Here is a 24,683-nt window from a genome sequence, read left to right on the forward strand (position 1 = left end):
TATTGGTGACAGTTCTCATTCCATTACACCTTGGCAAATATGCTTTTAATAATCAGCTGTTATTTAACATATTTTACATCCTTATTAAGTTGCAGTCAGAATAGTAGAGGCAGTCGTGACTCCTTGGCACCTAAATGCCAATTCATTATTTAAAAAGTTATTTATTTACCAAGGTGAACCATTTGAATGTACAATAATAAATCTGTTACAGAGTCATTAACCTCCATAAATACATTGAATATAATCAATTGCCACTTGGGTAACATACCACCCGTCTCATTAGATCTACATTAACTCCTTATTTGAGATACTTAATTTGAAGTGTGACCAAATTAGGCATGGAATGTTAATCAAGCATTGGTCCTGCTTATTGGATAGACTGGGAATCAAGGTCCGTGAGGACTGGCAATAGTCCCCAGGAACCCAATGGTGGGATCAATAAGACCAGGGTTGCAGCTAATGATGTTTGCCCCCTGGTCATGAGATGTACCTCAAATGCTGGGGGACAGACCAGGGCAAGGGGTCAAGTTGGGCTATAAGCAAAGTTCCATGGAAATTGCAAGGCTGATGCTAAGGCAGCCAGGCCTGAAGGAGAGTCATCTGGGGTGTTATCCCCAAGGAAATAAACATGGCAGACATTTGGGAGTGTTGAGAAGCAAGGAGAGGCAGTGTGGAATACTGACTTCCTTGGGGTCGGGATCCGATGGTCATTTACCACCCTGGGCAAGGGGTTTCACTCCTCAGCATCCAGACCCATCTAAGCTGGAATTGCCGAGAAGGAGTTGGTATGCACTGGCAGAGGGAGTTTCTTCACCTGGAGTTCCCAACCTGGGTGAAATCACAGGTCTGTTCAAAAATGAAAACAAAAAAAAGAAACAATCCAAAAGCGTTTCTTGAACACTCCCTAAATATCAGACTCTGTACTTGGCATTGGAGATACAAAGAAAAAGAATGAGATAATAACTACTTACAACATGCTTATGTTTTAATGGGGGAGACAAGTTCATATAAAAATATATGCTGCATAAATATGAAGTGAATAGATACAAGGTAGTTCGTAGGTGGCGCAGCAGATAGACACTGGGCCTGGAGTCAGAAAGACCTGAGTTCAAATTCAGCCTCAGACACTTCCTAGCACTTTAGTGACTCTGGGAAAGTCACTTGACTCTGTTTGCCTCAGTTTCCTCATCTGTAAAATGAGCCGGAGGAGGAAATGGCAAACCACTTCAGTCTCTCTGTCAAGAAAATCCCAAATGGGGTCATGGAGAGTCACTAGACATGACTGCAAATGACTGAACAGCAGGTTTGTAAGGGAGGATGGGAACGGTTGCTTCATGCTGAAGATGGTGTTTGAGCTGGGTCTTAATCAATCAAGCAACATTTATTAAGCCCCTAAAATGTGCCAGGCATTGGGCTAAGCATTAAAGGAAAAGAGACACCCTATGAGGAGGGATTTAAGGAGAGAGAGCATCTAGGCATATGGAATGGCCAATGTGTGTGGTGTGGAAGAGAGAGAAGGCCAAATAAGTCATCAAAAGCAGAGGCAGTATACTGTAGCGCCTTGGCCTTAAGGTCAGAATGACCTTGGTTCAAAACCGGATACATTCTGACTCTTGGAAATTCAGTTAACCCCTCAGTGCCCCAGGCAACTCTAAATCAGGTATGTAAGTTGTAGAAGAGTTGCTAGGCTTCCCAGGCTCAATTCAAACCTGAACAGCAAATTTTTAAGGTTTTAAAAACATTTTTGTTTCTAAGCTGCCAATGTATTGCCAGCACCATCTCCATTCTGGTTCTGGGCCCTACTGCCCCACCTTAGTTACGGCCCCCTTACTGCTCATCCTTTGTATCTCTACAGTGCTTTCCGGGACAAGGACTTTACCCCACCGCCTTCCTCCAGGGGCAAGAAGAAAAAGAAGAAATCGGCCCGGAAGAAGCGAAGGAGGTGAGGTCTTCCTAGTTTGGAGGAAGAACTGGAGGAGGACCAAGCGAGGAACATTTTAGTTCTCTTGTGTGGCGCTAAGCTAGAGCAGCCACGCACTGGGGTCAAGTAGGAGAAAGATGTCTGGAGGTTGGGGTTTGAGAGCTGAGTGTGAACTTGCTGTGTGACCAACGGGCAGATCATTTCTTATCTCTCTGAACCTCAGTGTCTTCACATGTAAGAGGAGAAAAGGCCTCCCACGTACAACTTAATACATGCTTGAAATTAACTAAATTGAGAGAGTCCTACTGGATCGTAGCATGGGGTGGAGTGTTGGCCAAGGGGAGCTTTGGCCAACAGAGGCCCTGGAACGCTTGCTGAAATGACAACCTGTGTTTTTTGGTACAGAGCCAAGCAGAGCCTACGTCCAGTACCATGGGACAGGCCTCGAGTTGGAAAGGGCCTTAGAAGTCATTTAGCCCAGTGGGGTCAAACTCAAGAGAAAAAGGCTTAAGCCACACCTAAAGATCCCTGCTAGCTTCATATTGACTTTGTTGTTGTTATTTAGCTGTTTCAATCATGTCTGACTCTTCATGAACACATTTGGGATTTTCTTGGCAAAGATACCAGAGAGTTGTCATTTCCTTTTCCAGTTCATTTTACAGATGAGGAAACTGAGGCAAACAGGGTCAAGTGACTTGCCCGGGGCCAGCCATATAACTAGTAAATATCTGAGGCTGGACTTGAAGTCAGGTCTTCCTGACTCCAGATCTGGAGCTCTATACACCACCCTACCTCGCTGCTGTTTGCATATTGACTTAGAAACCCACAAATAACCATTATCTATGTTTTATTATGTCTTCGTATATTTTGTTAAATATTTCCCAATTATATTTTAATCTGGTGCTGGCTGCACTGGGGAGAGTTGCCATTCGATGACACTGACCACCTCATTTTACAGATGAGTAAACTGAGGCATTGGAGAAGGGAAGAGATGTACCTAACATCTCACACAGGTAGCAATGGCATAGCCAGGGGTTAATTCCAAGCTTCCAACATCAAAAGCAGCATTCTTTCCATTCATCCTTCTGTCTTCCTTGCCCACAAGATCCTAGCATAGTGGCCAGCCCACAGCAGGCACTTAATAAATGCTTTTAATTGATTGCTAGAGCTAGAACTTAAAGGGGCCTTGGAGACCATTTAGTCCAACCCTTCCTTCTCATTTTAGACATAAGGCCACTGAGGCGTAGGAGGGCAGGGTGTTATGTTCAAGGACATTTAGGTAGGATTTGAACCCAGACCCTGTAACTTCAAGTACAGTGTTCTTTCCACTACACCAGGCTTCTTCAAATTCTTCATCAACCCAACTCCCAAATCTAATTTCATGTAATCTTAGCATCATCAAGCTAGAGTTAGAAGGGACCTCGAAAGCTGGTTACTCCAACCTTCTCATTTAATAGATGAGGGACCTTAGTCATGGAGGCTAAGTGATTTATCTAAGGCACAAAGGTAGTAAATGAGATGGAACTTGAACACTGACTGTAGTGGTCTTTTTTAGCTTTACCATTCCAAGATGAAGCATTGGTCCCATAAGAGGTTATCATTGGAAGCCGGGGATGTGTTGAATATGTCTCTGATTGTTGAGGGAGACATTAGATCCAACCCCAAAACCTTCATTTAGTTCCTATTACATGGATTGAAGTTCCCAAGAAAACAATGAAGAATGACACAGTCTCAGTTCTCAAGGAGCTTGCAGTCCCTTGGGACTTGAGATAGGGCTGAAAGGGTGTTCCGGACCCAGATGCTGCAGAGCTTCAAGAATATTACAGAAGATCTCCATCTTGATACCTTATCCAGGAGAAAGCATGGGGCTGATAGGACATCTAAACAACCCTGGAGGGATTCCAAGTGGGAGCCAATGAATCCATCAATAAGATGTTTTTTTTTTCTTTTTAAGAATCCACTATGTGCCAATCCCTATTCTGAGGACTGGGAATAGAATGATAAAAGTGAAAAAGAAAATCCTGATCTTCAAAGAGTTTACAACCTAATGGGAGATACAACATATATGCAAATGATTAATCAACAGGAATTTATTAAGCACCTCACACTGCCAGGGTTTGGGCTAGGGTCTGGGGAAGCCTTCTTGGCTTCCTTCAAGTCTTAACTTCTACAAGAAAGCTTCCCAATCCTTCTCAATCTAATGACTGTCTTCTGAGATTGCCCTTAATTTATCAGAGACAGAGACACAGAGACTGACAGAGACAAAGAGACACAGAGAGACAGAGATATAGAGACAAAGAGATAGAGACAGACATAGAGATGGAGAGAGAGAATCAGAGACCGAGACACAGAGAAATCTATACATATATATCTATAGAGTAAATTAGCAAATAGATATAAGTAAATATATAGGCAAACAGATATATATAGTAGATTAGTAAATTTACATATGGAAACAAATATAGCTATAGATGGCTGCAGTAAATTAGTAAATATAGATAGATATAGTGAATTAGTAAATAGGTAAGTAAATATGTATGTATCTAGATAGATAACCATAGTAGATTAATAAATAGATATTAGCATATAGGTATAGATATCCAGAGATCTCATTTGTCCACAGCTGTTTTCATGTTGTCTCTCCCATTAGACTATAAGCTTCCTGTGGGCAAGAATGGTTTTTTGCCTTCCCTGGCATCCTCATACAAAGCACTTAGCGCAGTGCCTGGCACATAGAAGAAACTTAATAAATACTCCCTGACTGGAGATACAAAGATAGGCATGAATAGTCTCTGTTCTCAAGGAACATCCAGTCTTTGGTTAGGGACCTTCAATGCCAGGCCCTTGGTAATGAAATGGGTATGTGAAGAAGGAAACAACACTTATTCGAAAGGAAGCTCTTTACGTTACAGAGGATATTGTCATATCTGGAGCAGAATTGGGTAAAGAGTTAGGACAATATGGCTCCAGAACCAGAGATCTTAAAAGATGAGGCAAGGATATTCTGTGACCCTCCAGAGCTCCACTACGGCTTTGGAAAAAGAACCTCAGCTCCTAAAACAAGGGTACCCTAGGGCAGTGCACACAGGAGCCTGCAGGCAGCAGCAGAGACCAACCCTAGACTGCATCCCCGCTCCACATTCACATGAGTTTTCAGCTGGAGGTGCACTTCCATAACAACCTGGTGCAAGAGCCTCTCTCTAGCAGATAACCCCCTCCCCCTTATACACAAAGAGCAAGAGGGTAGGTCAGAGATAGACAAGGGAGGCTTGCCACAATGCAAAGCAGCAGGAGGTAAGAAGTCTATGCACAGATCAGCCCTTGGGCTCCCAATACCAATGGAGCTCTATAGTCAAAGAGGAGACTAGCCAACAGATGAGTTCATCTTCCACCTCCATGTCTTTGTACAGAATGTCCTTCATGTCTGGAAGGCATCACCTCCTTACCTTTGCCTCCTAAAATTCCGTGTGTGTGTGTGTGTGTGTGTGTGTGTGTGTGTGTGTGTTCTTGAACAGTGGTTCAAACCCAAGTCTTCTGACGCTAAGAGCAGTGTTCCTTTCAATTCCCTGGGTGTTGAGCTGACTTCTAGGCCATGAGGCATGCTGGGATGCTGGCTTCTGAATAATTTTTAGAAAGTTTAATCACCTGGAAAAAAAAAACCTCGTGAAACAAACACCTGGGCTATTGGAGGGACCTGTTGTTGCCAGAAAGATCTCAGCATGTTAGAGTAAATAAAGAGAACATTCTTCATAATTTCGCCTTTGGTCAGACCTATGCAGTAGTTCTAATCTAAACTTGTAGAGGCTGGATTGTAAAAGAGAATACCAGACCATACAAATCAGGGAAGGCATCTTTCTGATGCTCATAAACACCCCAATTTAAGGGTAATTAGGAGGGAGCTTCACATATGGCCAAAAAAAGGACCTGAATTAGGATCAAAGGACAGGGCACATTGTCAGCTTGCTGAGGTTAAGAGACATTTCATTTTTGTCTTTTTATCTCCAGCACAAGCATACAATGTTTACTGAATGTTTAATTGGATTGGGAGGAGCCCTGGGCCATAGGCCAGGAATTCTGTGGGACTGTCCTCAGGAGGATCCCATATAGGGTGGCTAGACCCCCTGGGCCATGGCCACCAGGTCCTGGGGGTCAGCGATCATTCACATTGGGGCTGATGGGTTGTGTAGCAGTGACTGTGAAGGGCCTTGAGCCGTAGCCCATAAATATTCTCAGAATATAAGCACCTAGAGGGCCGGGACTATTTTAATCTCCCTTTTGTCTCTCTTTACTAAGCACCCAGTACGGCCTCCAGCACCTTAGTCAGCATATTTGTTGGATTTGGGCTGGAAATTTTGCCTGACAAGCCTGCTTGGGGTGCAGGTAAAGAAAGGAAGGAGAAGAGGTAATTGGCCTGGTGGCTCCCTCTGAGGCCTGTTGGGGAGGTATTATATCACGTCTATTAGCAACTTTGGCCATATTGAAGGAAACTGGGCATGAGGATATAGCCTAGTGTGGTTAGCGCCTGAACAAATCACTTCCCCTCAGTTTGAATAGAATCATCTCTAAGGTCCCATCTTCAACCCACCACCCCAAATCCCACCTCTGACATTGCCTGTTCTGAGGTCCCTTCCAGGTCCCATATAGTATCAACCCCACTCTGCCACCCTCCTGACCAGGCAGGAGGCAGGGCTCCCAGGAGCCAGGTCTTAACTCACATTTTCTTAAGCTGACTAAAGCCAGGCAAAGATGAGAGGTTTAGAGGTGTAGGCTTGAGGTTGTTGTCATGATAAAAGCAGTGTGGACAAACTCAGCCCCCTTAGGACCACATTAAGTTAAGGAGAAATCACTAGATCATTCATTCAGCTTGAGGATGGCAGAAAAGTGATCCTCTGGTATTCAATACATTCAATTGAACATTGGCAAGAGAAGAGAACAGAGAGCATGAGGGAGAGCTGGGCTCCACAGAGAGACGAGGATAGGGTCCTCCCCCCACCCCACCCCTTAGCCACTCAATTTCTGTTCCTACTCTATGGTCCTCACCTGCAATAGTCCCATCATTATCTCCCCAGAATCCCTTAGAAAGAAATCATTCCTTCTTCCCCTCCCACCTCATCAATCCCACCTGGGCTAGAGGCAGGTGGCTCTACTGAGCTGCCGTCCTTGAACACCCCCTCCACAGCCTCTTTCAGGAGTGGGACTCTGCCTCCAACGTGTCCCCAGCATCCAACCTCTAAAACAGGAAAAGCATTGGACCAGGGTTAGAAGCCCTGAGTCCAGGTCCCAGTGCTGAAGTTTTCTAAGGGAGTGACTGCACTTAAGTCACCCCTCCACCCTGTGCCTTGGTTTCCTCATCTGCAAAATAGGATAATACTATTTGCTCTATTCTTTTCAGAGTAGGGAGCTATGGATATGGAATGTTGCCCATCCTGTCAGATTCTGGGGCTGTGCAGCTTAATGTAACTGGGTTGCTTTTTCTCCTTATCTCTTATTTTAAGCTTTTTGCTCTGTTTTGAGAGGCAATTACAGTTAAGTGATATGCCCAGCTAGAAAATCTCTGAGGTCAAATTTGAACTCAGGTCCTCTGGACTCCAGGGATGGTGCTCTATCCAATGCATAAAATTTTCTTAACATTCATTTTCTTTTTATTTTGAATTCCAAATTGTCTCCCTCCTTCCAGCCCCTCCCCCATCCACTGAGAAGGCAAGCAATATGATAGCCATTGTATAGGTGAAGAATCCCTCCTCTCTTTTTTATTCTTTGTCTTGGTCAACGCTTCTCTGGGGTGGGGAAGGGTGAGGACGATTTTTGGAAATGCAGAGAAAGACAAAACAAACTGTATCAGTGGTTTTTTTTAATTTAAAAGATTGTATTACCATCTACCTTACAGGGTTGTTGTGGGAAAAGCAGTTTGTACATTGTCGGGCATTAGACCTAATATGAGCTGCTGATTTTCATTTTTCAAGCCTCTCCCCTACAAGTCCTTTTCTAAGCTGTATTCCTTTCCCTTGATAGGTCCACTTCCTATAGTCCATCTCCAGTAAAAAAGAAGAAGAAGAAAAGTTCAAAGAAGCACAAGAGAAACAGGTATTCCCCCTCATTCCTGGAGGCATACGTTTGAATGGCTGGAAAAGAAGAGAATGAGAGATCCAGGGCTCATTTGGCTATCCCTTGGCAAATATTACAATTCTGTATATAACCCATTCTTCCTTATGGGGACCATTTTCGATTCATGGAGCATTTTTTGGGTACCTACCAGATGTCATGGAGCCCTAGGCACTGTGCTAGGCTCAGAAGACACCCTCCAGAGATGATATTCTGCGGGGGGGGGGGGGAGAGAAGAGTGTTACCATATCAATCAAGCAAATAATGAGCATTAATTAAATAAGCATCCATTAGTGCTAGGCACTGAAAATTTTAGGAAAAAAAAGTCTAACACGAGCTAGGCCCTAGTAGTACAGCAGCCTCAATGAAACAGTATCTGTCCTGAAAGAGTTAACAATTTATTGGCAGGGAAAGTAAATACAAATATTAATACAGAGTAATTGCAAGAGGGAGATCCAATTGACACATGGGAGGATCAGGAGAGACCTTGGATTGGAGATAGCCCCTGAGCTGTGCTTTAGAGGACTTTGGGATCTGAAAACATATATGTAAGACTTGCTGGAATCCCAGGGACTTGGGCTTTGGTCCACTGGCCTCTGGGTCCCTCTGGCTCAGAATGCTGACCCACGATGATCTGCCTCCCAGGTCCGGGGAATCTGCTGAGATTCTAATTCCTGCCAAATTTTCCAAAACCATTTCCCCACCTGGAAAAATTCAACCTCAAGGAGTCATCATGAAAACACCTGGGATTGGGGGTGGGAGAAGGAGGGAGTTGGTTCCAGAAATAAGAATTGCTGTTTTGGTCAAAAGCAGCCTGAAAGATGAAGGGCGGGGAGGAACTGATTTAGGCGGAAAGATTAAAGAAGGAAAATAAACACATCTCAGCTAAGTGACAACTGAGGAAAAAGAAGATAACAAGCAAAGCAAATATTTAAAAGGTGGAAACCCAGCAGGGAGGAAAAGTGGTTTATTTAGTCTGGGAAAAGATCAAAGGGATGTAATTAAGAAAAGGAAAGGTGGGGACTTGACCAAGGCTTATCCTTCCTACCCAGGAGGTCCGAGAGGGGGAAATGCCTCCCCTCTTGGTAAATTTAGCATCCAGTGGATTAGAACATGGTGTTAACAAGAGCAAAGCCGGGATTGGGATGCCATTTGTGCTTGTCAATTTCCTTCTGTTCGGTGGCTCCACGCCCTACTCTTGATACTGCCTGCCATCTTAGAAATGCATGCCCTGGGGCACCGGGAGTAGAGTGGGGGGCCATGCTACTGCAGGCAGCTAGATGGCACTGACAGATAGAGGGCCGCACTTGGAAATGAGAAAACTGGTTCAAATCCTCCCTTAGGCACTGACTACCTATAGGAGCCTGAGGAAGTCAAAAGTCCTCTGGTTGTGAGCCTCAGCTTTCTCCTCTATGAAATGAGGGTGATAATTACAGCACCCCCCAGGGTTATTTCGAGGATCAAGGGACATAATGCGTGTGAAATGCTTTGCAAACCTTAAAGTACCGTATTATAATGGTCACTGGTAACACAGCCTAGGTATTACAAATAATCGATGTTTGAATTAGGTGGGCAGAGTGTTGTGGGACAGTCATTCCCAAGGTCTTTGAGGATAGATGGAGAGATTGATGAAAGGACCTCTACTTTCTCATGACCAAGGTCATCTGCGGATCTTGAGCAAATAACTCAGATGAGTGTCAAGCAACAGCTCCAGGGAGGCAATGAGGGGATGGGAGAAAGGGTAGTGAACTGGGGGCTTGGAAGCCAAGAGGCAACGTGGGCTAGATAAATCACCAGACGTGGAGTCAGCAAGTACTGAGTTCAGATTCTGCCACAGACACTTACCAGCTGTGTGACCTTGGGCAAGTCATTTATTCTCTGTTTGCCTCACTTTCTCACTTGAAAAACAAGGGGGTTGGACCTAATGGTCTGTGAGAGGTTCCTGCCAGTTCTAGACCTTGAATCCATGTGATCCTGCTAAGTGAGCAGCTGCCGGTGACCTTCTTGTCTGACCCTTTCCATTCTTCCCTTCCTGCAGTCTACAAAGCACATAAAGCCTCCAGGGTCCCCAGGATACCTGCCAGTAATTTCACTTAAGCCCGATTAGAGTGACCCAGGCACTGCTTTCCCCCTCAATTATCACCTCCTGAGCATGGGAGGTTCTGGGCCTGAATATTCCAAGTACCTGAAGTAATGGATCTTTTTGTTGGGTTTATATCAAATTTAAAGGCCAGAATAGTTAGACAGGAGAAAGGGTTGTTTTTTCTTTGTTTATTTGTTTTTAATTTCTCTCTAATAAGTAAAGTTTCATTAAAAAGTCTGAAAATTAGTAGAGAGTTGTAAGTCAAAAAGTATCAGCTTTCCTATGGTAGTGGAGAGAATGCTGGGCCTGGAATCAGGAAGACCTGAATTCAAATTTGGCCTTGGACACTTATTAGCTGTGAGACCCTGGGCAAGATGCTGGACCTCAGTTTACTCATCTGTAAAAATGGGGATAATAATAGCACCTACGTCCCATGGTTGTTTTCAGGATTAAATGAAATATCTGTATCTGGCCTTAGACACTTATTAGCTATGTGACCCTGGGCAAGTCACTTAACCCTGATTGCCTCAGTTTTCTCTTCTGTAAAATGAGTGGGAGAAGGAAATGGCAAACCACTCCAGTTTCTTTGCCCAGAAAACCCCAAAATGGGGTCACAGGGAGTTGGACATGACTGAAATGACTCAAGAACACCATAGCACATGATAGGTGCTATATAAATGTTAATTATTCTTATTATTAAATAGAATTGAATATAAAGTCAAACAACCTGGTTTCCAATCTGGACTTTGCGACTCTAACAATTAAAAATCCATTTCTAGGCCCAAGGAGCTAAGGTACTCATCCCCCTTCCTTCTCCTTTAAGGGGCCCCTCTGCTCATAGTCTGATCTGTGTTTAGATCTTGGATAGCCTGTCTTACCATGACAGGTCAGAGTTCTTTTCTCATGTTGTTCGGCTTGCTATATCTCGCACCTTGTACCCCAGGTCAGGGGTAGGGGAATAGAGATGGAAATTCTTTAAAGCTTAATGTTACTGACTAAAGGCCACAGGAACAGCTAGGTGACAATGAATAGATCACAGGGCCTGGAATTATGAAGATTCATCTTCCTAAATTCAATCAAGCCTCAGATGCTTACTAGCTGTGTGACCCTGGGCAAGGCACTTAATTCTTTTTGCCTCAGGTTTCTTGTCTGTAAAATGAGGAGATGGCGAACCGCTTTGGTATCTTTGCCTAGAAAACCCCAAAATGGAATCACAGGAAGTTGGGCATGACTGGAATGACTCAACAACACAGCACAGTATCTTTGCCAAGAAAACTCCAAACAAGGCTACAAAGAGTTGGGTACAACTGAGAAACAGCTCATTAATAGCAAAGGTGCCAGGGGCTACCTTCAACGGGAAGTTTATGTTCAGGCTCTCCCAAAAAGGGGAGTCGAAAGGAAGTCAATGCACAACATGAGTCAGGTATGGGACAGCTATTTGTTTCCCACCCGCAAAAGAAATTTTAAAAGACACGAAAGACTCACATTAATAAGAGTTAAATAATCAATAACTCAAAATTCATAATTACTATTGCAATCTGCCAGGTGGTTGAATCAACACATCAGAACATAAAAAAGTCTATGAGACCATCAAACAGTATTCCACATTTCCCTTCGGCTCTGCACTGATCCTCTCATAGACTATGTGTTCTCACAAGCTGGGCCAGGGGTTGAGTTTATCTTCCTGACAGTGGTCACCTTCTATTAAATGAGATGATGTTTGTGAAGTAGTTAGCCTAGTACCAGGCACATAGCAGACATTATTTAAATGCTTGTTCCCTTCCATTCCATTCCCTTCCCTTTGTTGGAGATTCTTCTCCCAGCTGTTAGTAAGATCCAGCTAATTAACCCAAGAGCCTGAACTTGTCAAACACACAAGATGGCCTCAGATTTTATAACCAAGATTGCCATTTGGGCACTGAAATTAATGAAAGATCCAACACAAAACGCATTGGCCCAAACGCACAATCACACAGCAAGATCCAGTCATCGGCTCCTCCTGCTCAGTGTATAGTTGGGGGTGCTTCCTCATCTCAGGAGTTTTTCAGTGCTGAGTCACAAGTATGATTGGCCAGAAGCATCCAAGTGCTGAGTCACACATGGTTGGAAACAGTAGAGATGGTTTGGTAAATTCCCTGTTCACCATTCCCTTATTTCTGACTACTTATGTGTTTGACCTTGGGCAAGTCACATCTCTCTGAACTGGTTTCCTCCTCTGTAATGACCTTCCAGTGCCCTTCCAGCTCTAAGACTTTGGGATTTTATGTCTTTAGAAGCCCAGAGGAGGTGATTGTATAGGTGTCCATACCCAGCCATCTCATAAGTAGATCACAGATTTTAAAGTACAAAGGAGACTTTTTTCTTTTTTTTAAATTTTTTTTATTAATTTATTTTGATTTACCAACAATCACTTCCATAAGCTTTTGAGTTTTAAATTTTCCTCCTCCTCTCCCCTCCCCCCTCCAAGACAATGCACAATCTGATGTGGGCTATACATACACATTCCTATTAAACATATTTTCATATTAGTCATGTTGTAAGGAAGAATTAGAACCAATAGGAGGGACCACCAGAAAGAGGGAACAAAACTCAACAGCAGAAAAAATTAGCAAATAGCATGTTTCAATCTGCATTCAAACTCCCTAGTTCTTTCTCTGGATGTGGAGAGCATTTTCCATCATAAGACTTTTGGAGATGTCTTAGATCCTTGCATTGCTGAGGTTCGTCATTGAACAATGTGGCTGTTACTGTGTACAACATTCTCCTGGTTCTGCTCACTTCACCCATCATCAGACCACACAAGTCTTTCCAGGTTTTTCTGAAGTCGGCCTGTTCATCATTTCTTATAGCACAATAGTATTCCATTACATTCATATATCACAACTTGCTCAGCCATTCCCCAATGGATGGGCATCCTCTCAATGTCCAATTCTTTGTCAACACAAAAAGAGCTGCTATAAATATTTTTGTACATGTTAGTCCTTTTCCCATTTGTATAATCTCTTTGGGATACAGCCCTAGAAGTGCTATTGCTGGATCAAAGGGTATGCACATCTTCATAGCCCTTTGGGCATAGTTCTAAACTGCTCTCCAAAACGGTTGGATCATTTCACAATTCCACCAACAATGCATTAGTGTTCCAATTTTCCCACACCTTCCCCAACATTTACCATTTTCCTGTTTTGTCATGTTGGCCAATCTGATAGGTGTGATGTGGTACCTCAGAGTTGTTTTGATTTGCATTTCTCTAATCAAAAGTGATTTAAGGCATTTTTTCATATGACTGTAGATGGCTTTAATTTCTTCATCTAAGAACTGCCTGTCCATATCCTTTGACCATTTCTCAATTGGGGAATGACTTGTATTCTTATAAATTAGACTTAGTTCTCTATATATTTGAGAAATGAGGCCCTTATCAGAGACACTGGTTGTAAAAATTCTTTCCCAGTTTTCTGCTTCCCTCCTAATCTTGGTTGCATTGGCTTTATTTGTACAAAAACCCAAAGCAGACTTTTAAACCATCTAATTTGATCCCCTCATTTAACAATGGAGGAAAGCCACTCCAACAAGGAGCAATGCCTTTGCAAGATCAATATGGGTCATCACTTACAGGGTGTCTAAATCTGCCTGGTCACAAATTCCACCTGTTACTACTGCTCCAGCCTGCTGGGGACAAGCAGAACAAAGCTAATCCTTCTTTCACACGAAAGCCCTTAAGACACGTGAAGACAGCTCTTTTATATTTGGCAGTTCTTCTCTTCTCCAGGCTAATTCCTGCTTCTTTCCATTGACCCTCTTATGGCTGCATCTCAAGGCCTTTCATCGCTCAGGTCCTCCCCTCTGGATACTCTACAATCTGTCAATGCCTTCCTTATGATCCAAACACAGTATTTCAGGTGGGGTCTGACCAAGGCAGAATACAATGGAATAATCAATTGATCCATCAACAATCAGGCATTTGCAAAGCATCAGCTGCATGCCAGGCACTGTTAGATGCTGGAGGTACACATACAGAAAAAAAGAGGTAATCCTGCCCTCAAGGAATTTGCATTCCCTTCCTTGTCCTGGATATAAAACCTTTCTTAATGTAGCCTATCTAAGGGTCGTGTTAGCTTTTGAAGGACTAACATACTGAGGGGCTGTTGACTCCCAGATCTTGAGATAGCATCTAGTTTGTGAAATTGATTGCTTGAACTTGGCTAGAAAAGTTTACATTTGTAAATTCTTTCCCATTCTATTTCATCTTACTAGTTTCATCTTAATGTATTGTCTGTTGAGATCTTTTCTTCTCCCATCCTGACTCTACCTTCCAGTGTGCAAGACAGTCCTCTCAATTTGTGCCATCTGCTAATTTTGATAAACATGCCATCTGTGCCTTTGTCCAAGTCATTGATAAAGATATTCAACACCACAAGGCTAGACCCAGATCTTTGAGGCACTCCAGCTGACATCAAATCATCAATGACTATGTTGGGGGTCCTGCCATTCAGCCAATTACAAATCCACCTATCATTTAGCCCGTGTCTCTCCATCTTGTCCCCAAGAATGCCATGAGGTTCAAGTGGTTCTATAAAATATAGGTAAACTATATCTACACAGTTCCCTTTACCTTACAGTTTCATTATTTTATCAAGAAAGGAGATGAAGTTAGTTTTGTCATGAAGGAGTGGAGAGCACAGGCTTTCTTCCTAGAATTTGAGAATTGAAAGGAACATTGGCAGCCATCCAGCCCAAACCACATACGAAAGGAATCATCACTATAACATACCCAATAAGCTGTCATCCAGTTTATGCCTGAAGACCTTCAAGGAAGGGAAACCAAGTCCCTCTGAAGGCGTATGATCCTTTGAAACAGCTCTAATTAATTGGCAGTTTTTCCTGACGTGCAGCCTAAACTAGATTTTTGTAACTGGTTTTACTCTCTCCTCCTCCACATGACAGTTCTTTCAATAATTCCATGTAAGTAACCCCAAGTCTTCTCTTCCCCAGTCTGAACATTCCCAGTTCCTCAAACCAAACCTCATAGGGTATGGACCCAAGGCTATTTACCATCCTGGTTCATTTCCTCTGAATGCTATCCTCAATAGAGAGTCTAAGAATGGCACTTAGGACCCTTAGAAACTAACCAACAAGTGATTTTGGAACCCCATCCAAGATCTAGATAGTCTAATTCAGAGCTGCCCCCAGGACTTGGTCACAATCACGTTAAAGGTAGAGCTGTCCATGTTGGAGTCCTGATTCTAAAGATGTTCCTGTTTGAGCTTTGGTCAGCTCTCCTATTTTATTTTGTTGTTTGCTTGGAGTTTTTTTGTGTGTGTTTGTTTTTGGGTTTTTTTTAATGAATAAATGGCTAATGGTGAAATTTCAGGCACTATGAAAGGAGGCAGACATTTATCGAGTAGTATATCCAGAGATAAGGATGGTCAGGAGAAGAGAGGGAGAGTAGGATGAACCTTTAATGGCCAGCATGTTTATCATCACATCCCCCCCTCCTTTAAATTCAATTCATAGGGATTTATTGAGCCTGCTATGTATCAGGCACCATGCCATCTCAGATGAGGCAATGGTTGTAGAGTACTTTGCAAATGTTAGAGTACTTTATGCTTGGGAGCTATTCCGTGTTACTAATGGCCAGGATGATATGATTATAGGATAATAAGTCTAGATCCAGAGTGGCACTTCTGAGGCCATCGAGTTCCATGACTTCATTTTATGGGTGAAGAAACTGAGGCAAGGTGCAGTAGTGCCCAAGGTCACACAGACAGCAATAGACAGAGGTAGGATTTGAACCTGGATCCTTGGATGCTGAAGTCAGTGCTCTTTCCACTCTCTCATCTCTCGCCCTATAGCACCACAACTTTTAAAGCCAGAAGAAATCCTGGAGGTCATCAAGTCAAAGAGCCCAGAAACTGAGGCCCCAAAAGGGATAGTGATTTGCTGGAAGTTACACAGATCAAATCAGAATTTGGGCTTATTCACGATCCTTCCAAAATCTGCCCTTAATCCCCTACCCATCTACCAATGTACAAAATGTACTTCACTGTGTATCACCAGTGCAGAGCTGAGTCTAATAGCTATTTTAGATTTCTTGGTATTTAGCAGTGAATGATGAAAAGAGAACAGAAACTAAGAGAAACCTGGGTTCCAAACCTGCCTGTGGCACTGGCAAGCCTTGTGAGCCTCAGTTTCCTTTTTAGCAATTTGGGGTATCATAATCCCAACAGTACCTAAATAACTGGGTTGTTGGTGAGAGAGAGAGAGAGAGACAGAGACAGAGAGACAGAGAGAGACAGAGACAGAGACAGAGACAGAGAGAGAGAGACAGAGAATATATGCAAAATGTCTTGAAAACATTTAAAAAATGTATAAATCTCAGATATTGCTAACTTTATTCCCAGCCAGGGCAAAGCTAAACCAGCTGCTAGCAACAATCTATATAGGAGGGTTATGGAGTTTGGGTGAACTGCCAAATTCAGCCTGGGGGTCTTCATTAAATTGTATAGTGTCTTAACACATCCTCTGACCTACAAGAACTTGGGCAGGGAATGGGAAACAGGAGGTGAAAGGGGAACAGCAGAGGGAGGGAGAAGACAGAGGGGGGAGAAGGGGAGAAGTTCTCTAAAATCTTGGGAGGTAATGGAAATACGTGCATGCTTCCCTCTCAAAGAATAGAGGATCAGATCCCAGTGTGTTTTTTGTTTGTTTGTTTGTTTTCCACAGGTGTTTCTCCAAGAAGAGAAGACATAGGTAAGAATCTAGTTAAATTTTTGCTGCTCCTTTGATGCCTGAAGCCTAAATATCACTACTCCCCTGGGGCTCAGAACAGCTATGGGGGTGGAATTCAGATGCATGAACTTGGATAAATCATTTTGTGCCTCACTTTTTCATCTGTAAAGTGAGCAGGTTGGAGGGGAAATTGTTGGAATTGATGATCTCACGGTCCCTTCCACCTCTGACATTCTGTGATTCTATCAGGCAGTTTGGTAGCATAGCCAGGGCACTGGACTCGGGGTATGCATCCTGTCTCTGCTACCTACTGCTCCACTGATTTGACAGTCTCCCTCTCTGGGCCTCGGTTTCCTCATCTGTAAAGTGGCTGACCTCTTAGCTCCCTTGCAGCCCCAGAGACTGCATCTTGTAGTGGATAGGGGACTGGATTTGGAGTCAGGAAGACCTGGGTTTTAACCCTACCTCTGACACTTGGTAGGTGTGTGACAATGGACAAGCCTCCAACTTTCCATGCTTCAGGTTCCTTATCTGTAAAATTAGGCTGTGGGGCTTGATGGCTTCTAACAGCTCAGAATCCATGCTGCTCTCATTCTGATTGGAAAGTGAGCCAGGGACTGCCTCTCTCTCCTACTTTCCACATTCCAAATGTTCAGTATCACTTAGACACAGCCTCTGCCCAATACCTCTGCTTGGAAACCTTGCGTCATCAGTATGTTTGTTTTTCCACTTGATAAACCTTGGCCTGGGCACCACAAGGTTACCAGCAGAATGCCGGGCCCGCCCATAAGAAGCCAGGGCACTGATAATCAGACTCGATTTGTTACAGCCCCACCTGAAGGGCATCCCCCCTCTCCCTTAGACTCAAAGATGTACAGCTAATAGGAGGGAAGAGCTGATCAGATTCCTGAATCTCAGACGTTCTGCTACTCTTGGAGTTCAAGTCTTGGAGGGCCAAGCTGGCACCCTTCCTCTGCTGGCAGGGCTGGTCTTTACAGCCTGTGGCAGAGGAAGAGCTAAGACGAGCTTGTCTGATGACAGATGAGAAGCATCTGAAATGAGTGGAATTCTCAGCTGGCTTGGTCACAATGGCACCTGAAAGTCATGGGCGGGCATTCTCCAGAGATTCCCCGCCCACAGCAGGCAGACACTTGAAGGCATTCGAGTATATGGGATGAAATGAGTCCTAATTGTGGAGGGTTGTTTTTTCCTGTCAGGGCACAAGGTCTGTGGAAGACTGGCCTCCTTTCCTTCAGAGGCAGACCTGACTGAGACACCAAGACAGACCCCACCTGGTGCATGCACACACACACACACACACACACACACACACACACACACACACACACACTTTACCTCCCTAAGCATGTTCCAAACACTTCCCTAGGCTGTAATAGCAATAGGACTTTCTCTATGGGTCAACCTAGGACACAGAACTGGGTTCAAATACTGGCTTTCCGACTTACTACTTACGTGACTTTGGGCAAGTCTCTTAACCTTATTAGGACTCTGCTTCCTCAACTGTAAAATGAGGCGGGTTGCACAGGATGACCTCAAAGGTCCTTTCCAGCTCTTAATCTATGAACTTATGATTTCTTTAGGTCCCGTGAGCTCAATGATCCCCTGTTGCCTTCTCCTTCCATCAATACATCTCTTATTAATTCAACAAGAATTTAGAAACATTTATGAAGTGCCTACTGTTTGCCAAATACTTTAATAGGCACTGGAGATATAATGTCAAAAAAATTAAATGGTACCTTTCCTCAAGGACCTTCCATACTACTGGGGGGCTTATATTCCTCTCTCCACCATGATGAAAAAACAGGAGGTCAGATGAGGACTCACCTATCCATGGCTGCTTATCCAGGAAGCCAGCCTCACTAGGATTTATCGGACATTGTTGCGGCTGAGGTCTGCACTAGCCCATTTTCCTCTCTCTCTTTATTATTGTCATAATTAAGCATAGGTACCCTAGTTTAGTGGAAAGAGCATGCTGTGCTTTGGAGTAAGGAGATAGTTGTGACCAAATCTCAGATCTGTGTGCTATGTAGCCTTGGGAATATCGCTTCTCAGAGCTCTAAAATGGGGGTGATAATAACTAACCCACAGGGTTAAGCACCTACTGTTTTCCAGGTACCAAACTAAGCGCTGGGGATGCAAGGAAAGGCACAAAATCATCCCTGCCCTCAAGGAGTTCATAGTCCAATGAGGGGGAAGGGGAACAGACATGCAATCAGCTGTATACACACAAGACATATCCAGTGTAAAGGGGATGCAATTCAGAGGGAAGGGATAAGAACTGGGAGAAGAGAAAGGTCTCTTGAAGAAGGTGGGATTTGAGCTGAGTCTTAAAGGAAGCCAGGGAAGCTAAGAGATGAGTGAGGAGGGAGTGCATTCCGGGCATGAGGGAAAGACATTGTGCAGAGACACGGAGGTGGGAGATGATGGGTTGTGTGGCAGGGACAGCAAGGAAGCCAATGTTGCTAGATAATAGAATGGCTGGAGGGGAGAAAGGTATAAGAAGACTTGCAAAGGTAGGAAGGGGCCAGGTTAGGACCCTTTAAGTGTCAACCAGGCATTTTATATTTGATTCTGGAAGTGATAGGGAGCCATGGGACTCTTTGGGGGTAAGGGGAAGGGTAGGCAACAGGGTCAGATGTGAAATTTTAGAAGATCGCTTTGGTGGCCAAGTGGAAGACGGACTGCAGCGAGGACAGACCGAAGGTAGGAACGGCTACCAGCAGCTATTACGATAGTCTAGGAGTGAGGCGATTTGGGCCGTACCAGGGCGGGGGCAATGTCAGAGGACAGAAGGCAGGTAACCCTTAAGGTTAGGAACTGGATCTCCGATGTCATTGGATAAGTAACCCTCTAGATAAGGAAAATCCTTCAGCACATTCTCATAACATAATCAGAGAACTGCCTACAGCATTGAGAAGCGTGTTGGAGGCAAGACTTGAACCCACACCTTACTGGTCCCGAGGCCAGCTATTCTACTGGCCACAATGCCTCTCCATGCTTATGGGGCTGTAGAAATGTGAGCCATCATCATCATGATTATTCAGTAAGAGATGTCAAAGGGCAGTTAGGTGGTGCCATAGTGCATAGAGCACTAGGCCTGGAGTTAGGAAGACTCATCTTCCTGAGTTCAAATCTGACTTCAGGCACTTACTTGCTGTGTGACTCTGGGCAAGTCACTTATCCCTGTTTGTCTCAGTTTCCTCATCTGTAAAATGAGCTGGAGAAGGAAATGGCAAATCCCTCCAGTATCTTGGCCAAGAAAACCCCAAACGGGGTCACAAAGAGTTGGACGTGACTGAAAAACAACTAAACAGTAGCAAAATATCTGCCCTTTCCATTGTGAACTCCCCACCTTCCCATTTTCTATCTCTCTTCTTTATCACCTCAAGGATCAGACAGCCCCGTGAGAGTGAGCCATCTTCTTATTTTGAGAGACTTTAAATAAAAGATCACATAAGAATGGACAGTCTTGTAACTGTTCCTCAGTGTTCCAATTTCCCTTCTCTCTCCCTGGTTATTCCAGGAGGAAAACCTCCTGAGAGTCAGGAGTCTCTGGGAAGATTCCCAGAGAATGTAAGAGAACATGGGACAATCATTCAATTTAGCATGAGAGTGAAGACCCTCCCTCATCAGTGTTTCATACAGAAATTTAAAATTATTCAGAAGTCAACAGGGTGAAAAAAATCAGACAATTCTCAGCTCAAACTCAGCTCTTCTGTAAGCCTGGTTGTCCGGGGGCCTGAGACCAAGGGTGCTTAGAACTCAAGGAGGAGAGCTCTGTGCCCATGGAGGCTTGACTCCCCTCCCAGTCACTTCTGACCCACTAATCAGGGCATTTAGGAGCCCCTCCTCAGGGACAGGATTGGCTTCATTCCCTCCTCTCATACCTTCCTCAAGATTTATTTGTCCAAATGTTCCCATTTACTCCCATTGCTACTCCATTCCACATCCATTCAAAAAAGGGATTCCAGCTACTGTTTGGGGATGAAAAGGGGTCAGAATTTTATAACGTCAGGGCTGAGAGGAGTCTTAGAACAGGGAATGGAACAAGAAGGAAAACTAGAACACAGAATATCAGTGCTAAGACAGATCTTAGAAGATGGAATTTGAGAGCTGGAAGGAACCTTGGAGGACAGAAAGTCAGAGCTTGTAAGAAACTTAGAAGAGAGAATGTCAGAGCTGGGAGGGGCCTTAGAACAGGGAATGTCAGGGCTGGGAGGGGCCTTAGAACAGGGGATGTCAGAGCTGGGAGGGGCCTCAGAACAGGGAATGTAAGAGCTGGGAGGGGCCTCAGAACAGGGGATGTCAGAATTGAGAGGGGTCTTAGAATAGGAAATGCCAGAACTGGGAAAGCCCTAGAAGAGGGAATGTCAGAGCTGGGAGGGGCTTAGAACAGGGAATGTCAGAGCTGGGAGGGGCCTTAGGACAGGGAATGTCAGGGCTGGGAGGGGCCTTAAAACAGAATTCTGGAGAGGCTTTGAAGCATGCAGTGTCAGAACAGGGAGCGTTCTTAGGAACTGTGCAATCTAAGCCACCCTACCCCCATTCTGCCTTCTCTGGTGGCAGACATAGGTCTGTAACCCAGGACATCGATTCCTCAGGTGGTGGTTGTTTGTTGGTGGTGGTTTTTCCCACCCCCACTTCCCTGTGTGTGTGTGTAATCAGTACAGAGCTGCTGGAAGCCTGGCCCCATCCCATAACCCTGCCAACCTCAAACCTAGTCTTTCCTGCAGAGATTTCCCCTGGGATTCCATTGCATTTCCCCTCACCTCCTGGGCCACCATCTGCCTCCACCCACATTAACTGTGTGCTAATCTCTACTCTTATGTGCAATGATGCTTGAAATAACTTGGCCTTTGTTAAAGGGGCTTCTGCTTGATTTCGCTTTTTTCCTTCTATTACTTCCCATGTCCCCAGGTCCTTCAGCTGATATTCCCCACCCCACACCCAACCCCTTCATTATCCTTAAACTGGGGACTTGGTGTCATGGGACCTGAGTTCAAATCCCATCTCCTCCACTTAATCCCTATGTGAACTTGGGCAAGTCACTTAACTTGTCTGTGCCTTGGTTTTCTCAGTTGTAAGATGAGTAGGTCAGACTAGAGGATGTCTAGCATACCTTCCAACTCTAGGTCTGTAGTCCTTTAAGCTCATCTCTGCAAGGTAGAGAGGACAGAACAAAAAGACACAGAGCCCTGCTCTTTCTCTCAGGCCCTGAGTGTAACAGTAACCACAAACCCAAAATCCATGGAAAATGCTTTTTCTGCATTTGTCAAGAGGAAACACGGCATAGCGGAATAAGCATTGAACTTAGAGTCCAAGACTTAAGTTCCAACTCTGTCTCTGCTTCTAATTCTCTGGGGACTTTCCTTCTCTTGCCTCAGTTTCCTCATCTGCAAAATGAAGGAAATGGATTGGGCCATCTCAAAGACTCCTCCCGACTCCAAATCCTATCCTCTTCTGGTACCCCAGAGCAAAAGGAAGAGAGAAAGCAAGGGCCTTCCTCTAGAATGGAAATGGTGATAGAAGTCTCAGACCCATTCTATTCCCAGATAGCCCTGGTTCAATCACTTCTGTGATCATGTAGATTTTGAGGAAACTAGATGACTGAGGTGCTTGGTTTTGTAGGTTCATAATCAATGGGTGATGGGATACACAGTATTGTACTGAGTGGTGGTTTCTTAGTCTTGTGGTAAGGTTTGGTTATAATGTATTCATGATCATTTTGTGAAACAACTTTGGTGAGGCTGACTCTGGAGGAGAGGGGTTACTATAGGGCTAGTATTTGACAAAAGGGGCACAGTAGATAGAGCACAGGGCCTGGAGTCAGGAAGATCTGAGTTCAAATCCAGAATTTTTTTGTCAATTACTCAGAAAAAAATACGATCGATATCCTTGTCACATTTGCAGATGACAAACAGCTGGGTGGAATGGCTAACACAATGGGTGGTAGAATCAAGGTTCAGAAAGATCTTGACAGGCTAGAACATTTGGTGAAATCGAATAAAACGAAAATTGAATAGGCAGGAATATAAATTCTTCTAATTGGGTTTGTAAAAGTCAGCATCCAAAGGGCAAGATGGAGGGAGGCATTCCTAAGAAATAGTTGTTGTTGTTTTTTATGTTTGTTTGTTCGAAAGATCTGGGAAAAGAAGGCTTAGCGGTTTCGCAGGATCATTATGAATCAGCAGTGTAAAATGTCAACCAAGAAAGTCGATGAGTCTGATCTGCATTGAGAGACAGTGTCCAGGACTAGGGTGGTGACAACCTCTCCGTACCCTGCCATGGTCAGATCCCACCTGGATGGAGCACTACATTTGGTTCTAGGGAGTTGTCACATTTGGGGAAGGATGATGACAAGTTGGAGAATGCGTAGAGGAGGCTGACTAAGATGGAGGAGTTCTCCAAGTTCCTGCCCTAGGAAAGAAATGGAGGTGTTTAACCCGGAGAAGAGAATTCTTAGGGCAGGCCAAATAATTGTCACTGAGCAAGTGCAACGTGGAATAGGGCATGTTCTGCTTGATTTGCTTGGCCCCAAGGGACAGAACCATAAGTACTGGAGGGCAATTGCGACTAGGCAAATTTGTCTATGTGCCAAGGAATACCTAAAGCTATTTACTGAAAAATGGAGTGGGCTACTTCCAGAAAGAAGGGCTTCTTCCACATTCTAGATCTTAAGGAAAAACCAGTCAATGATTTGTCAAAACATGTCATAGCAGGCATTGTGGTTGAACTCATCGTTAGACTCAGTGGATTCTAAGGTCTTTTCTAACTTGAAGATTCTATGTTTCAGTATTTCCAGTTGCTCCCCCTCACTGGAGACTGGATTGCCACTTATCAAGAAGGTTTTAGAGCTTTTCATTAATACGTGGGTTGAACGAGATGGTGCCTGAGGTCCTTTTCAAATCAAAGCTCTGAGGACTCTATAAACTGGGATGCCAGAGGGTTGCCTATATTTATAAGTGAGCCAAGCCATTCAGATAGCAAATCTTTCCAATGGAAGGCCTCTGGGATCTCCTCAAATCAGGAGATATTACTGTCTAGTGTACAGAGGATTTGGATCAGAGGACTTGGACGTAAATTATGGCTTAGCCATTTACTAGCTATGCAATCTTGAACAAAACACTTTCCTCCTCTGGTCTACTATCTGTAAGATGAGGAAGTTGGGCTCAGTAATCTCTAAGATCCTGGGATTCCATCACCAGCCAGTGTCCTTGGGTTGCCATCTCAGGCTAAACTATTCTGGCAGATGTGAGGAGTGGAATAGCAGACTTTTGACAAAATTGGAATCACAGAATCTCTGAATTGGAAGAAATGTTCGAGGTCATGGGATCCAGCCCGTGCCTGAACAGGAATCCCTTCTACTGTCCCTTCTTAGTCTTAGGCCATGACTTGTTTACAGTTCTGCTCAACAAACCTATATTAAATGTCCATATATAAGGCCCAACCCTGGTGACGAAGTTGCCAATCTTGGGTAACGTGGGCCCATCCACCCAGACATCTTTAAGCATTTTGATGTTTTGAGATTTTATTGTTTTGTAAGAATGCAACATCTTCCCATTAATTAGCTATTTCTTGTTTAGCTCCTCAAGCCCCAAAAGCAAAAGAAAGAAAGAAAGAAAACACCAGAAACAGTAAGTAAAACTGAATGAAACCAGGTTGAGATGGTGGGTAGAGCTTTTATGGAGATGAGGTCCTTTTAGTTGCCATTTAGATAAATGTGCGTGTGCCTGTGTGCATGATTTGTGTGTATGGATATATGAGAGGGAGAGAGAAGAAGAGGAGGATGAAGAGGGAGAGAAGAGAGAAGAAATAAGGAGATGAGGAGAG

General features: G+C 44.1%; 1 protein-coding gene across 1 annotated transcript in view; it reads left to right on the plus strand.

Annotated features, from left to right (window-relative positions):
- Positions 1-24,683, plus strand: part of SRRM4 (serine/arginine repetitive matrix 4) — a 230,166-nt gene that overhangs the window by 165,815 nt on the left and 39,668 nt on the right. The window contains 4 exon segments of the mRNA XM_078154359.1: positions 1,856-1,942; positions 7,934-8,005; positions 16,827-16,853; positions 24,437-24,487. Coding sequence (XP_078010485.1) covers positions 1,856-1,942; positions 7,934-8,005; positions 16,827-16,853; positions 24,437-24,487 — 237 coding nt within the window.

The sequence above is a fragment of the Phascolarctos cinereus genome, unplaced genomic scaffold (assembly GCF_003287225.1).
Source record: "Phascolarctos cinereus isolate Bilbo 61053 unplaced genomic scaffold, phaCin_HiC Scaffold_4;HRSCAF=312, whole genome shotgun sequence".
In the NCBI taxonomy this organism is placed as follows: Eukaryota; Metazoa; Chordata; class Mammalia; order Diprotodontia; family Phascolarctidae; genus Phascolarctos; species Phascolarctos cinereus.